Source organism: Electrophorus electricus, chromosome 15 (assembly GCF_041902795.1).
Source record: "Electrophorus electricus isolate QZ-2024a chromosome 15, ASM4190279v1, whole genome shotgun sequence".
NCBI classification, from domain to species: Eukaryota; Metazoa; Chordata; class Actinopteri; order Gymnotiformes; family Gymnotidae; genus Electrophorus; species Electrophorus electricus.
The window spans coordinates 3,387,165-3,403,131 of NC_137511.1; the positions used below are offsets into that span (position 1 = coordinate 3,387,165).

General features: G+C 41.0%; 3 protein-coding genes across 4 annotated transcripts; all 3 read left to right on the forward strand.

Moving 5' to 3' along the window:
- Nucleotides 1-406: 406 nt before the first annotated feature.
- Nucleotides 407-4,084, forward strand: LOC118242430 (NADPH oxidase organizer 1-like). Of its 2 annotated transcripts, XM_081698239.1 has the most exons (9): nt 407-512; nt 680-1,053; nt 1,143-1,223; nt 1,314-1,377; nt 1,467-1,647; nt 1,763-1,956; nt 2,129-2,242; nt 2,382-2,499; nt 2,831-4,084. In XM_081698239.1, the coding sequence occupies exons 2-9, from the start codon at nt 991-993 to the stop codon at nt 3,318-3,320; spliced, it is 1,305 nt and encodes a 434-aa protein (XP_081554365.1). In that variant the 5' UTR covers nt 407-512; nt 680-990; the 3' UTR covers nt 3,321-4,084. The 2 variants fall into 2 exon arrangements, with proteins under 2 accessions (XP_081554365.1, XP_035389608.1); XM_035533715.2 differs by lacking the exon at nt 407-512 and having other exon boundaries at nt 613-1,053.
- Nucleotides 4,085-6,524: 2,440 nt separating this feature from the next.
- LOC118242431 (NADPH oxidase organizer 1-like) lies at nt 6,525-9,754 on the forward strand. The gene is made up of 8 exons (XM_035533732.2): nt 6,525-6,725; nt 6,813-6,893; nt 6,984-7,047; nt 7,137-7,317; nt 7,433-7,626; nt 7,799-7,912; nt 8,055-8,172; nt 8,501-9,754. The coding sequence occupies exons 1-8, from the start codon at nt 6,663-6,665 to the stop codon at nt 8,988-8,990; spliced, it is 1,305 nt and encodes a 434-aa protein (XP_035389625.1). The 5' UTR covers nt 6,525-6,662; the 3' UTR covers nt 8,991-9,754.
- A 2,021-nt stretch (nt 9,755-11,775) lies between these two features.
- Nucleotides 11,776-15,447, forward strand: LOC118242391 (NADPH oxidase organizer 1-like). Its single transcript, XM_081697054.1, has 9 exons — nt 11,776-11,875; nt 12,043-12,416; nt 12,506-12,586; nt 12,677-12,740; nt 12,830-13,010; nt 13,126-13,319; nt 13,492-13,605; nt 13,748-13,865; nt 14,194-15,447. Exons 2-9 carry the CDS (start codon nt 12,354-12,356, stop codon nt 14,681-14,683), a joined length of 1,305 nt encoding a protein of 434 aa, XP_081553180.1. The 5' UTR covers nt 11,776-11,875; nt 12,043-12,353; the 3' UTR covers nt 14,684-15,447.
- Nucleotides 15,448-15,967: the final 520 nt, after the last annotated feature.

Genomic DNA, 15,967 nt, shown 5'->3' on the forward strand with positions numbered 1-15,967 from the left:
AAACCCCATTTAGCTGAATTCACCCTCTCAGAAACAGGAAGCTAACAGAGCAAGCTGTACACTCTTAACGTTGCTCCCGGCCCGAGTGCCACAAAGCAGGACGCACAGACTTCCTAGACTTTCACATGGGACAAAACCAACGTTAGGGCTACACAGCTCGAGTTCAACACACACGTAGCGACAATGACCAACAAAGGGCGCACACACGGAGAGGGGTTTGCATAGACACGAGACATCAGCATTAAACCCTGCGCACGTGTGTCCGGTCCCGGGGGGCGTGGTTACAACATAAACACAGTACACGTGGATCTCCCTGCACGCCGCGGGCCGTACCACGTGACTTTGCGGCGGCGGAGCAGTCGGTGACAACACTTCACAAGTACCGTGTGGAAAGTGAAACTAGCGCCAAAGGAAATAATGCAACGCTCACCGCACCGTAACAGGAGAGCAATAAAAAAACAAACAAACAAACAAGAAGTTAAAAATAAAGGATGAAACCGAACGTGACAGCGGTAATATAAATTAAATGTGCAACTTCATTTATGAACCATTTTTTATCTTAATTAAACGATTAACTGGAATGTTAAGTGAAACGGAAAAGTGCTTAAAAGCAGGGGAAAAAAATCAAAGTATTGCATATGAACGTAAAATAATTTTTCTCCTTTATTGCTTTTAAAAGACGCTGAAGACAGCAACACTTCAGAGCTAACCTTTTTCAGAAAGAAGCATGTTGACTATGAGGACAGTGAAGTTGTATGGGTTGCCAGTATCGCTCGCCGGCGGATGCCGAAGGAAGGTGTGGCGCTCTATCAGGTAGTGCACGTTTAATCCGCTAAATTAGCAGGTACCTGTTCCTTCCTTTGCAGAAGTCACATGGGACACATTTACTCCGCCTTTAACAGCCCGAGTGCGCTATAAATTAGATGCCCGACGAATGAAACGTTGCAACAGTATTTGTTTTATTCCACTTTGACGGCTGCTGAAATCACAATGGCTGATCGCTTTCCCATCGACGTCCGAATTAACGGCATAATGTACAAAGACAAGACCAAAGTAAGATGACTTAATGTGTGATGATTAAATAGATTTTTATGTATTATCATTAATTGCCTGTTATAACATATATTACCCTTCTGTTGCAGATGTACATGACATCCGTGCTGTGGTCGGATCAGACCGAAGTGACTGTGTGTAGATCCCTCCAGGACTTCAAGGAATTTCATGTAAGATTAATAAGAAACTTTTTAATATGAAAGAACACCAGTTATCAGTGCAGTGTAATGTATTCCCTGTCTTTTCCACTTTTCGAACAGAAGCGACTGAAAAAACAATTTGCAGTGGATAATCAACGAGAGAGAGTGCTCCCCAGATTCAGAGGTACATCTTTAATTTGTTTAATTCCCATTAGTTAAATCCATCGAGTCTTTCAGCATTGCATCATAAAACGGTTGACCATCTTTTATCAGGTCAAATGCTAAGGATGAACTTTCAGAAGTCCCCAGCTATGCATGTACGTCGTGGAAGGGCTCTGGAGAAGTACTGCACTGAGCTTCTGAACTGTGACCCCAGCATCAGTGGTGCGGCAGACGTCATTCAGTTCTTCCTTCCCAAAGAGCAGGAGTTGCAGCCAGAGTTTGTGCAGAACAGGTGTGTTGCACTAATTTTAATAACACAACTTTACAAATGTATAATATCACCTATCTGGTAGGCTATAGAGGGTTTTTTGCAATGTTTTAATACTGTTCTTTCCCATCCCTGGCAGTGTGATGATTTTTCAACCAGAAGCTGTCCCTAATGGCTTGGCCAGTAGAAAGCTAAGCTCTGGGAACGTGACGCAGCCGTATGTCACCCAAACATATCGGTGTGTGGCTCCATATGAGACGAAGGACACTAATAATAGACCATTTAATGTTGCTGTGAATGAAACACTGGATGTTCTCATCAAAGACCAAGCAGGTACACTGTGCATCCTCCCTCCTCATGCTGTAAGGGCCAGTCTGGATAAACTAACACTGAGATAGGGAGAGGCATGTTTCACCTAGTGCAAGAGAAACTGTTCTCCTGCAACAATATTTATTAAGCTATGTAGGTTCCATGATTTCTTATTGCATGTGTACTTCTCTGTTAGGATGGTGGCTGGTGGAAAATGAGTCCAAATGTTTAGCCTGGTTTCCTGCTCCCTTCCTGGAGATATGTGAGGACGAAGAAGAAGATGATGAACTGGATAACGCAGCTGCTCAAAGTAAGTTAAGGAGCATGTACTGATTTCTAGTATGTCTGTTTTCTGAGTAGGCTCATGGTGCACATTTGATGTTTGTTTTTTTTGTTTTTTTGGATGCTGTAAAGTTTTTCTCATTTTTTCCTTTTTCTTTGTCCCCTAGCTCCTCTGTACTGTGCTGCAAGGAGCTACACTGCTAAAACAAGAGATGAGTTATCAGTGGCCATTGGCACCGTGCTGGAGGTGTTGCAGAAGTCTGACAATGGCTGGTGGCTTGCTAGGTAATTTAGTCTTTAGTCTTTATAGATATTATAGCCAGGATATGAGGACATGTCTAAACCACTGCACCAAAGTGTCACGAGGGTCTGACTATTACACAGAGCAGAGATTTATCAGAGACTGGAGGATAATACTATAGCAGTGCAACAGAGGATTACAGGACATAATACTAACACTGTGCTATTGTACTCTAGATTATGTAATTGCTTTCTAATGACTCAGGGTTGGGGTTTTTTTCAGTGAAATACATGGATTATTTAAGAGCCCTTGCTGTTATGTGGGTGATGCTGAATGACTATTTAATAGTTACTATTTGTAACTGTTCTTTTACAGATACAATGGGAAGACAGGCTATGTGCCCTCCATGCACCTGCGGCCGTACACGGACCCGATGTCCGGCCTGCAAAAGAAGCTCTACTGCTGCACCCTTAACCAGACCCCCACAGCCACTCTGGAGGGTGTCCCTGAGCGTGAGTGCAGCACTCCTGCCCAGTACGACAGATTCAACAGCTGCTCAGACAGCATTTGCAGCAGCAGTGATGGCATGGACGTCAGATTCCACTCCGTCAGTTCTATGGGCTCGAGCTTTGAGGATGAGGAGGACACAGGAAAGCCAGAAAGCGATTCAGAATCTGACAGCGCACACAGTGGCGTGTCTGGGGAACCGCCAAGCCCTACCGATTCAGAAAGCAGCAGACTGCCAAGAATGCCACCTCGCCCACGCACCCGAGAGATCCTCAGCCGCTGCACCACCTACACCCGCAAAGCTGCCCTGGCAACCCAGTCCCAGCTATTCCCTGAAAGATTTGGCCCTAACAATTAGAGGGAGAAACCATCTGGAAGATATTAGACCAAGTGCTTACAATTTGTTATGTTGCATCTATGTTATGCTTTGGTTTACAGTCTGTTATTCCGGTCCGATACGGTGTTTATGGTTCTTTGAACTCATGGTTTGCTTAAAAGTGCAATTCCTTAAGCAGGGGTTGGGTTCTTATGCCATACATATTAGGACGGCATACATTTTTTACAGCTGACGCTAATTCTGAGTGCTCAGCTGTATGTGAACATGTCTGAAAATGGCTATGGTTAAGTGGTAAAGGGTCAAGCCAAGAGACCTCGACCTATTCATGAAAAATGCCACTTTGCCAAATTACTGATTAAATTAATATATGGTGACAATGTGACTATACCAGCAATGCCGGTACCCACAGAGTAATATAATTTCAGTTAGAAATGTCTTGTAGTAATACAGGTTTTTAGTCTATACATAATTCTCATACTTCAGTTGTTTGGCAGGTGACATATTTATCACGTTATCAGAAAAAAGAAACACTAGGTAAAATAAGGTAAATATGTTCTGCTATAGTGAAGGTCATTTTATAACATGAATCATTTTTCATCTTCTAATAAGACTATTCTGGACTCGTCTTGAATCTTATTAACTTTGCATTTTTTATATATTGTACTTTTCATGTACTGTATTGTACTGTATATGATCAAACATTGTATTCCATAGTGGAGATTTATCATGGTAAAAGTGTTTGTACTGCCTGTGTGAACAAAATAAATATTGTTTACTTCTTACAACTTGTTTCTTATTTTAACCAAATTCAGAATGCTGATAAAACTGGACTCAGTTAAAGTGTTGTCTTTTTGAGTATTAATGTATGACTGGGCAAAAAGTTACATATGTCAGCTTCTGTAAGGAGATTACCAGTAAACGTGAAAAATGCTGTTTTTTCCCCCTCAGTTATTTTAGGATTAGAATTTCCTGCTTCTTATTAAAGATTTATGTATGTAGTGTGTGAACTATGTTGTGACTGTTCCTGCTCTCAGTTCTGTCTCTTATAATGTACACTGTGCATCCTCCCTCCTCATGCTGTAAGGGCCAGTCTGATAGATAGATAGATAGATAGATAGATAGATAGATAGATAGATAGATAGATAGATAGATAGATAGATAGATAGATAGATAGATAGATAGATAGATAGATAGATTCATTCATTCATTCATTCATTCATTAATCCTCCCTTCCTGAATATTTTTGCAGATGAAGAATATAGACATGATGAGCTAGATACAGTAACTATTCAAAGTTACAAGAGATCCAGTTAATTACATGAATTACATTAATTACTTCACTAATATTGGTGGTGTTGGACCTGATCCAGAAGTAAACAGAGAGGACAGTGGACTTTGTAGGGAGGTGGTCAGTCTTAATAGTTTAGAAGGTGGCAGACTGCCAGAACTATGAAGGTTTTTCCCTCGCCCACAAACCCGCGAGAGCCTTACCCGCTGCACCATCTACACCCACCCTCATAGCTACTCTGGCAACCCAAGCCCACCTGTTTCCAAACAGATTTGGCCAGCAAAAGGGAGAAACCTGTTGGAAAAGATTAGACAGATTCCATAGACACGGTTACTTTATTGTAAATGTTTAGTGTTGCACTTCTATTAAGCTTTGGTTAACACTTTGGTTTGTCAGTTTATACAAATATGCACAGAGCACATTTTAGGTTTCCCTCTGACAGTTACAGTGGTAAAACAGATTCTATTCTATTTATCAGACCTGCCAGGTCAGTAATTTCCAGTCATGTCAGGTAAGAGGTGACACCTTTTTTCACTTTTGAAGTGAAAAATAAAGCTTTATGACTTTCATTATTCACATTATATTACTGTGGTTTATTTTCATCAACTTTTAATGCATATTTTTGTTTCCTCCTTAATGCTCTGGATGCTACATGTTTATTATGTTTTGTTATTTTTGTGCCATTCCATTCTGTTTTTCCCACATACCTCACTATTATAACATTCATGCCATTCAAAGGATTCTTGCTGCTGTCTGTAAATGCAATAAATATTACTTTCTTACAGCTTTGTACAGCCTCTCTGGCTTTATTCATGCTGGATTAAAAATAAAAATCAAGATTAGAATTTTTAAAAAGCGGTGACTCAATCACTGATGACAGCATTAAGAGCCAGATGTCAAATGCTTTGAGCCATTTACCAGACAAGAGTATGTAAAACAAAGGCTTGCATTACTGCCATTTCAGCATGGTCCTCCCTTTGAAATCTCATAAAAGACGATGTATAGAGCACAGCTCAGTTTTGTTAAATTATTTTTTGCTAGCTACCAGTGTAACCGTTTTTAAATTTAGACTGCAATAGAATAACAAAACCCCATTTAGCTGAATTCACCCTCTCAGAAACAGGAAGCTAACAGAGCAAGCTGTACACTCTTAACGTTGCTCCCGGCCCGAGTGCCACAAAGCAGGACGCACAGACTTCCTAGACTTTCACATGGGACAAAACCAACGTTAGGGCTACACAGCTCGAGTTCAACACACACGTAGCGACAATGACCAACAAAGGGCGCACACACGGAGAGGGGTTTGCATAGACACGAGACATCAGCATTAAACCCTGCGCACGTGTGTCCGGTCCCGGGGGGCGTGGTTACAACATAAACACAGTACACGTGGATCTCCCTGCACGCCGCGGGCCGTACCACGTGACTTTGCGGCGGCGGAGCAGTCGGTGACAACACTTCACAAGTACCGTGTGGAAAGTGAAACTAGCGCCAAAGGAAATAATGCAACGCTCACCGCACCGTAACAGGAGAGCAATAAAAGAACAAACAAACAAACAAGAAGTTAAAAATAAAGGATGAAACCGAACGTGACAGCGGTAATTTAAATTAAATGTGCAACTTCATTTATGAACCATTTTTTATCTTAATTAAACGATTAACTGGAATGTTAAGTGAAACGGAAAAGTGCTTAAAAGCAGGGGAAAAAAATCAAAGTATTGCATATGAACGTAAAATAATTTTTCTCCTTTATTGCTTTTAAAAGACGCTGAAGACAGCAACACTTCAGAGCTAACCTTTTTCAGAAAGAAGCATGTTGACTATGAGGACAGTGAAGTTGTATGGGTTGCCAGTATCGCTCGCCGGCGGATGCCAAAGAAGGTGTGGCGCTCTATCAGGTAGTGCACGTTTAATCCGCTAAATTAGCAGGTACCTGTTCCTTCCTTTGCAGAAGTCACATGGGACACATTTACTCCGCCTTTAACAGCCTGAGTGCGCTATAAATTAGATGCCCGACGAATGAAACGTTACAACAGTATTTGTTTTATCGCACTTTGACGGCTGCTGAAATCACAATGGCTGATCGCTTTCCCATCGACGTCCGAATTAACGGCATAATGTACAAAGAGAAGACCAAAGTAAGATGACAATGTGTGATGATTAAATAGATTTTTATGTATTATCATTAATTGCCTGTTATAACATATATTACCCTTCTGTTGCAGATGTACATGACATCCGTGCTGTGGTCGGATCAGACCGAAGTGACCGTGTGTAGATCCCTCCAGGACTTCAAGGAATTTCATGTAAGATTAATAGGAAACTTTTTAATATGAAAGAACACCAGTTATCAGTGCAGTGTAATGTATTCCCTGTCTTTTCCACTTTTCGAACAGAAGCGACTGAAAAAACAATTTGCAGTGGAAAATCAACGAGAGAGAGTGCTCCCCAGATTCAGAGGTACATCTTTAATTTGTTTAATTCCCATTAGTTAAATCCATCGAGTCTTTCAGCATTGCATCATAAAACGGTTGACCATCTTTTGTCAGGTCAAATGCTAAGGATGAACTTTCAGAAGTCCCCAGCTATGCATGTACGTCGTGGAAGGGCTCTGGAGAAGTACTGCACTGAGCTTCTGAACTGTGACCCCAGCATCAGTGGTGCGGCAGACGTCATTCAGTTCTTCCTTCCCAAAGAGCAGGAGTTGCAGCCAGAGTTTGTGCAGAACAGGTGTGTTGCACTAATTTTAATAACACAACTTTACAAATGTATAATATCACCTATCTGGTAGGCTATAGAGGGTTTTTTGCAATGTTTTAATACTGTTCTTTCCCATCCCTGGCAGTGTGATGATTTTTCAACCAGAAGCTGTCCCTAATGGCTTGGCCAGTAGAAAGCTAAGCTCTGGGAACGTGACGCAGCCGTATGTCACCCAAACATATCGGTGTGTGGCTCCATATGAGACGAAGGACACTAATAATAGACCATTTAATGTTGCTGTGAATGAAACACTGGATGTTCTCATCAAAGACCAAGCAGGTACACTGTGCATCCTCCCTCCTCATGCTGTAAGGGCCAGTCTGGATAAACTAACACTGAGATAGGGAGAGGCATGTTTCACCTAGTGCAAGAGAAACTGTTCTCCTGCAACAATATTAATTAAGCTATGTAGGTTCCATGATTTCTTATTGCATGTGTACTTCTCTGTTAGGATGGTGGCTGGTGGAAAATGAGTCCAAATGTTTAGCCTGGTTTCCTGCTCCCTTCCTGGAGATATGTGAGGACGAAGAAGAAGATGATGAACTGGATAACGCAGCTGCTCAAAGTAAGTTAAGGAGCATGTACTGATTTCTAGTATGTCTGTCTTCTGAGTAGGCGCATGGTGTACATTTGCTGGGGGTTTTTTTGTTTGTTTTTTTGGATGCCGTAAAGTTTTTCTCATTTTTTCCTTTTTCTTTGTCCCCTAGCTCCTCTGTACTGTGCTGCAAGGAGCTACACTGCTAAAACAAGAGATGAGTTATCAGTGGCCATTGGCACCATACTGGAGGTGTTGCAGAAGTCTGACAATGGCTGGTGGCTTGCTAGGTAATTTAGTCTTTAGTCTTTATAGATATTATAGCCAGGAAATGAGGACATGTCTAAACCACTGCACCAAAGTGTCACGAGGGTCTGACTATTACACAGATCAGAGATTTATCAGAGACTGGACGATAATACTATAGCAGTGCAACAGAGGATTACAGGACGTAATACTAACACTGTGCTATTGTACTCTAGATTATGTAATTGCTTTCTAATGACTCAGGGTTGTTTTTTTCAGTGAAATACATGGATTATTTAAGAGCCCTTGCTGTTATGTGGGTGATGCTGAATGACTATTTAATAGTTACTATTTGTAACTGTTCTTTTACAGATACAATGGGAAGACAGGCTATGTGCCCTCCATGCACCTGCGGCCGTACACGGACCCGATGTCCGGCCTGCAAAAGAAGCTCTACTGCTGCACCCTTAACCAGACCCCCACAGCCACCCTGGAGGGTGTCCCTGAGCGTGAGTGCAGCACTCCTGCCCAGTACGACAGATCCAACAGCTGCTCAGACAGCATTTGCAGCAGCAGTGATGGCATGGACGTCAGATTCCACTCCGTCAGTTCTATGGGCTCGAGCTTTGAGGATGAGGAGGACACAGGAAAGCCAGAAAGCGATTCAGAATCTGACAGCGCACACAGTGGCGTGTCTGGGGAACCGCCAAGCCCTACCGATTCAGAAAGCGGCAGACTGCCAAGAATGCCACCTCGCCCACGCACCCGAGAGATCCTCAGCCGCTGCACCACCTACACCCGCAAAGCTGCCCTGGCAACCCAGTCCCAGCTATTCCCTGAAAGATTTGGCCCTAACAATTAGAGGGAGAAACCATCTGGAAGATATTAGACCAAGTGCTTACAATTTGTTATGTTGCATCTATGTTATGCTTTGGTTTACAGTCTGTTATTCCGGTCCGATACGGTGTTTATGGTTCTTTGAACTCATGGTTTGCTTGCAAGTGCAATTCCTTAAGCAGGGGTTGGGTTCTTATGCCATACATATTAGGACGGCATACATTTTTTACAGCTGATGCTAATTCTGAGTGCTCAGCTGTATGTGAACATGTCTGAAAATGGCTATGGTTAAGTGGTAAAGGGTCAAGCCAAGAGACCTCGACCTATTCATGAAAAATGCCACTTTGCCAAATTACTGATTAAATTAATATATGGTGACAATGTGACTATACCAGCAATGCTGGTACCCACAGAGTAATATAATTTCAGTTAGAAATGTCTTGTAGTATTACAGGTTTTTAGTCTATACATAATTCTCCTACTTCAGTTGTTTGGCAGGTGACATATTTATCACGTTATCAGAAAAAAGAAACACTAGGTAAAATAAGGTAAATATGTTCTGCTATAGTGAAGGTCATTTTATAACATGAATCATTTTTCATCTTCTACTAAGAAAATTGTAGATTCGTCTTGACTCTTATTAACTTTGTATTTTTTATATATTGTACTTTTCATGTACTGTATTGTACTGTATATGATCAAACATTGTATTCCATAGTGGAGATTTATCATGGTAAAAGTGTTTGTACTGCCTGTGTGAACAAAATAAATATTGTTTACTTCTTACAACTTGTTTCTTATTTTAACCAAATTCAGAATGCTGATAAAACTGGACTCAGTTAAAGTGTTGTCTTTTTGAGTATTAATGTATGACTGGGCAAAAAGTTACATATGTCAGCTTCTGTAAGGAGATTACCAGTAAACGTGAAAAATGCTGTTTTTTCCCCCTCAGTTATTTTAGGATTAGAATTTCCTGCTTCTTATTAAAGATTTATGTATGTAGTGTGTGAACTATGTTGTGACTGTTCCTGCTCTCAGTTCTGTCTCTTATAATGTACACTGTGCATCCTCCCTCCTCATGCTGTAAGGGCCAGTCTGATAGATAGATAGATAGATAGATAGATAGATAGATAGATAGATAGATAGATAGATAGATAGATAGATAGATAGATAGATAGATAGATAGATAGATAGATAGATAGATAGATAGATAGATAGATTCATTCATTCATTCATTCATTCATTAATCCTCCCTTCCTGAATATTTTTGCAGATGAAGAATATAGACATGATGAGCTAGATACAGTAACTATTCAAAGTTACAAGAGATCCAGTTAATTACATGAATTACATTAATTACTTCACTAATATTGGTGGTGTTGGACCTGATCCAGAAGTAAACAGAGAGGACAGTGGACTTTGTAGGGAGGTGGTCAGTCTTAATAGTTTAGAAGGTGGCAGACTGCCAGAACTATGAAGGTTTTTCCCTCGCCCACAAACCCGCGAGAGCCTTACCCGCTGCACCATCTACACCCACCCTCATAGCTACTCTGGCAACCCAAGCCCACCTGTTTCCAAACAGATTTGGCCAGCAAAAGGGAGAAACCTGTTGGAAAAGATTAGACAGATTCCATAGACACGGTTACTTTATTGTAAATGTTTAGTGTTGCACTTCTATTAAGCTTTGGTTAACACTTTGGTTTGTCAGTTTATACAAATATGCACAGAGCACATTTTAGGTTTCCATCTGACAGTTACAGTGGTAAAACAGATTCTATTCTATTTATCAGACCTGCCAGGTCAGTAATTTCCAGTCATGTCAGGTAAGAGGTGACACCTTTTTTCACTTTTGAAGTGAAAAATAAAGCTTTATGACTTTCATTATTCACATTATATTACTGTGGTTTATTTTCATCAACTTTTAATGCATATTTTTGTTTCCTCCTTAATGCTCTGGATGCTACATGTTTATTATGTTTTGTTATTTTTGTGCCATTCCATTCTGTTTTTCCCACATACCTCACTATTATAACATTCATGCCATTCAAAGGATTCTTGCTGCTGTCTGTAAATGCAATAAATATTACTTTCTTACAGCTTTGTACAGCCTCTCTGGCTTTATTCATGCTGGATTAAAAATAAAAATCAAGATTAGAATTTTTAAAAAGCGGTGACTCAATCACTGATGACAGCATTAAGAGCCAGATGTCAAATGCTTTGAGCCATTTACCAGACAAGAGTATGTAAAACAAAGGCTTGCATTACTGCCATTTCAGCATGGTCCTCCCTTTGAAATCTCATAAAAGACGATGTATAGAGCACAGCTCAGTTTTGTTAAATTATTTTTTGCTAGCTACCAGTGTAACCGTTTTTAAATTTAGACTGCAATAGAATAACAAAACCCCATTTAGCTGAATTCACCCTCTCAGAAACAGGAAGCTAACAGAGCAAGCTGTACACTCTTAACGTTGCTCCCGGCCCGAGTGCCACAAAGCAGGACGCACAGACTTCCTAGACTTTCACATGGGACAAAACCAACGTTAGGGCTACACAGCTCGAGTTCAACACACACGTAGCGACAATGACCAACAAAGGGCGCACACACGGAGAGGGGTTTGCATAGACACGAGACATCAGCATTAAACCCTGCGCACGTGTGTCCGGTCCCGGGGGGCGTGGTTACAACATAAACACAGTACACGTGGATCTCCCTGCACGCCGCGGGCCGTACCACGTGACTTTGCGGCGGCGGAGCAGTCGGTGACAACACTTCACAAGTACCGTGTGGAAAGTGAAACTAGCGCCAAAGGAAATAATGCAACGCTCACCGCACCGTAACAGGAGAGCAATAAAAAAACAAACAAACAAACAAGAAGTTAAAAATAAAGGATGAAACCGAACGTGACAGCGGTAATATAAATTAAATGTGCAACTTCATTTATGAACCATTTTTTATCTTAATTAAACGATTAACTGGAATGTTAAGTGAAACGGAAAAGTGCTTAAAAGCAGGGGAAAAAAATCAAAGTATTGCATATGAACGTAAAATAATTTTTCTCCTTTATTGCTTTTAAAAGACGCTGAAGACAGCAACACTTCAGAGCTAACCTTTTTCAGAAAGAAGCATGTTGACTATGAGGACAGTGAAGTTGTATGGGTTGCCAGTATCGCTCGCCGGCGGATGCCGAAGGAAGGTGTGGCGCTCTATCAGGTAGTGCACGTTTAATCCGCTAAATTAGCAGGTACCTGTTCCTTCCTTTGCAGAAGTCACATGGGACACATTTACTCCGCCTTTAACAGCCCGAGTGCGCTATAAATTAGATGCCCGACGAATGAAACGTTGCAACAGTATTTGTTTTATTCCACTTTGACGGCTGCTGAAATCACAATGGCTGATCGCTTTCCCATCGACGTCCGAATTAACGGCATAATGTACAAAGACAAGACCAAAGTAAGATGACTTAATGTGTGATGATTAAATAGATTTTTATGTATTATCATTAATTGCCTGTTATAACATATATTACCCTTCTGTTGCAGATGTACATGACATCCGTGCTGTGGTCGGATCAGACCGAAGTGACTGTGTGTAGATCCCTCCAGGACTTCAAGGAATTTCATGTAAGATTAATAAGAAACTTTTTAATATGAAAGAACACCAGTTATCAGTGCAGTGTAATGTATTCCCTGTCTTTTCCACTTTTCGAACAGAAGCGACTGAAAAAACAATTTGCAGTGGATAATCAACGAGAGAGAGTGCTCCCCAGATTCAGAGGTACATCTTTAATTTGTTTAATTCCCATTAGTTAAATCCATCGAGTCTTTCAGCATTGCATCATAAAACGGTTGACCATCTTTTGTCAGGTCAAATGCTAAGGATGAACTTTCAGAAGTCCCCAGCTATGCATGTACGTCGTGGAAGGGCTCTGGAGAAGTACTGCACTGAGCTTCTGAACTGTGACCCCAGCATCAGTGGTGCGGCAGACGTCATTCAGTTCTTCCTTCCCAAAGAGCAGGAGTTGCAGCCAGAGTTTGTGCAGAACAGGTGTGTTGCACTAATTTTAATAACACAACTTTACAAATGTATAATATCACCTATCTGGTAGGCTATAGAGGGTTTTTTGCAATGTTTTAATACTGTTCTTTCCCATCCCTGGCAGTGTGATGATTTTTCAACCAGAAGCTGTCCCTAATGGCTTGGCCAGTAGAAAGCTAAGCTCTGGGAACGTGACGCAGCCGTATGTCACCCAAACATATCGGTGTGTGGCTCCATATGAGACGAAGGACACTAATAATAGACCATTTAATGTTGCTGTGAATGAAACACTGGATGTTCTCATCAAAGACCAAGCAGGTACACTGTGCATCCTCCCTCCTCATGCTGTAAGGGCCAGTCTGGATAAACTAACACTGAGATAGGGAGAGGCATGTTTCACCTAGTGCAAGAGAAACTGTTCTCCTGCAACAATATTAATTAAGCTATGTAGGTTCCATGATTTCTTATTGCATGTGTACTTCTCTGTTAGGATGGTGGCTGGTGGAAAATGAGTCCAAATGTTTAGCCTGGTTTCCTGCTCCCTTCCTGGAGATATGTGAGGACGAAGAAGAAGATGATGAACTGGATAACGCAGCTGCTCAAAGTAAGTTAAGGAGCATGTACTGATTTCTAGTATGTCTGTCTTCTGAGTAGGCGCATGGTGTACATTTGCTGGGGGTTTTTTTGTTTGTTTTTTTGGATGCCGTAAAGTTTTTCTCATTTTTTCCTTTTTCTTTGTCCCCTAGCTCCTCTGTACTGTGCTGCAAGGAGCTACACTGCTAAAACAAGAGATGAGTTATCAGTGGCCATTGGCACCATACTGGAGGTGTTGCAGAAGTCTGACAATGGCTGGTGGCTTGCTAGGTAATTTAGTCTTTAGTCTTTATAGATATTATAGCCAGGAAATGAGGACATGTCTAAACCACTGCACCAAAGTGTCACGAGGGTCTGACTATTACACAGATCAGAGATTTATCAGAGACTGGACGATAATACTATAGCAGTGCAACAGAGGATTACAGGACGTAATACTAACACTGTGCTATTGTACTCTAGATTATGTAATTGCTTTCTAATGACTCAGGGTTGTTTTTTTCAGTGAAATACATGGATTATTTAAGAGCCCTTGCTGTTATGTGGGTGATGCTGAATGACTATTTAATAGTTACTATTTGTAACTGTTCTTTTACAGATACAATGGGAAGACAGGCTATGTGCCCTCCATGCACCTGCGGCCGTACACGGACCCGATGTCCGGCCTGCAAAAGAAGCTCTACTGCTGCACCCTTAACCAGACCCCCACAGCCACCCTGGAGGGTGTCCCTGAGCGTGAGTGCAGCACTCCTGCCCAGTACGACAGATCCAAAAGCTGCTCAGACAGCATTTGCAGCAGCAGTGATGGCATGGACGTCAGATTCCACTCCGTCAGTTCTATGGGCTCGAGCTTTGAGGATGAGGAGGACACAGGAAAGCCAGAAAGCGATTCAGAATCTGACAGCGCACACAGTGGCGTGTCTGGGGAACCGCCAAGCCCTACCGATTCAGAAAGCGGCAGACTGCCAAGAATGCCACCTCGCCCACGCACCCGAGAGATCCTCAGCCGCTGCACCACCTACACCCGCAAAGCTGCCCTGGCAACCCAGTCCCAGCTATTCCCTGAAAGATTTGGCCCTAACAATTAGAGGGAGAAACCATCTGGAAGATATTAGACCAAGTGCTTACAATTTGTTATGTTGCATCTATGTTATGCTTTGGTTTACAGTCTGTTATTCCGGTCCGATACGGTGTTTATGGTTCTTTGAACTCATGGTTTGCTTGCAAGTGCAATTCCTTAAGCAGGGGTTGGGTTCTTATGCCATACATATTAGGACGGCATACATTTTTTACAGCTGATGCTAATTCTGAGTGCTCAGCTGTATGTGAACATGTCTGAAAATGGCTATGGTTAAGTGGTAAAGGGTCAAGCCAAGAGACCTCGACCTATTCATGAAAAATGCCACTTTGCCAAATTACTGATTAAATTAATATATGGTGACAATGTGACTATACCAGCAATGCTGGTACCCACAGAGTAATATAATTTCAGTTAGAAATGTCTTGTAGTATTACAGGTTTTTAGTCTATACATAATTCTCCTACTTCAGTTGTTTGGCAGGTGACATATTTATCACGTTATCAGAAAAAAGAAACACTAGGTAAAATAAGGTAAATATGTTCTGCTATAGTGAAGGTCATTTTATAACATGAATCATTTTTCATCTTCTACTAAGAAAATTGTAGATTCGTCTTGACTCTTATTAACTTTGTATTTTTTATATATTGTACTTTTCATGTACTGTATTGTACTGTATATGATCAAACATTGTATTCCATAGTGGAGATTTATCATGGTAAAAGTGTTTGTACTGCCTGTGTGAACAAAATAAATATTGTTTACTTCTTACAACTTGTTTCTTATTTTAACCAAATTCAGAATGCTGATAAAACTGGACTCAGTTAAAGTGTTGTCTTTTTGAGTATTAATGTATGACTGGGCAAAAAGTTACATATGTCAGCTTCTGTAAGGAGATTACCAGTAAACGTGAAAAATGCTGTTTTTTCCCCCTCAGTTATTTTAGGATTAGAATTTCCTGCTTCTTATTAAAGATTTATGTATGTAGTGTGTGAACTATGTTGTGACTGTTCCTGCTCTCAGTTCTGTCTCTTATAATGTACACTGTGCATCCTCCCTCCTCATGCTGTAAGGGCCAGTCTGATAGATAGATAGATAGATAGATAGATAGATAGATAGATAGATAGATAGATAGATAGATAGATAGATAGATAGATAGATAGATAGATAGATAGATAGATAGATAGATAGATAGATTCATTCATTCATTCATTCATTCATTAATCCTCCCTTCCTGAATATTTTTGCAGATGAAGAATATAGACATGATGAGCTAGATACAGTAACTATTCAA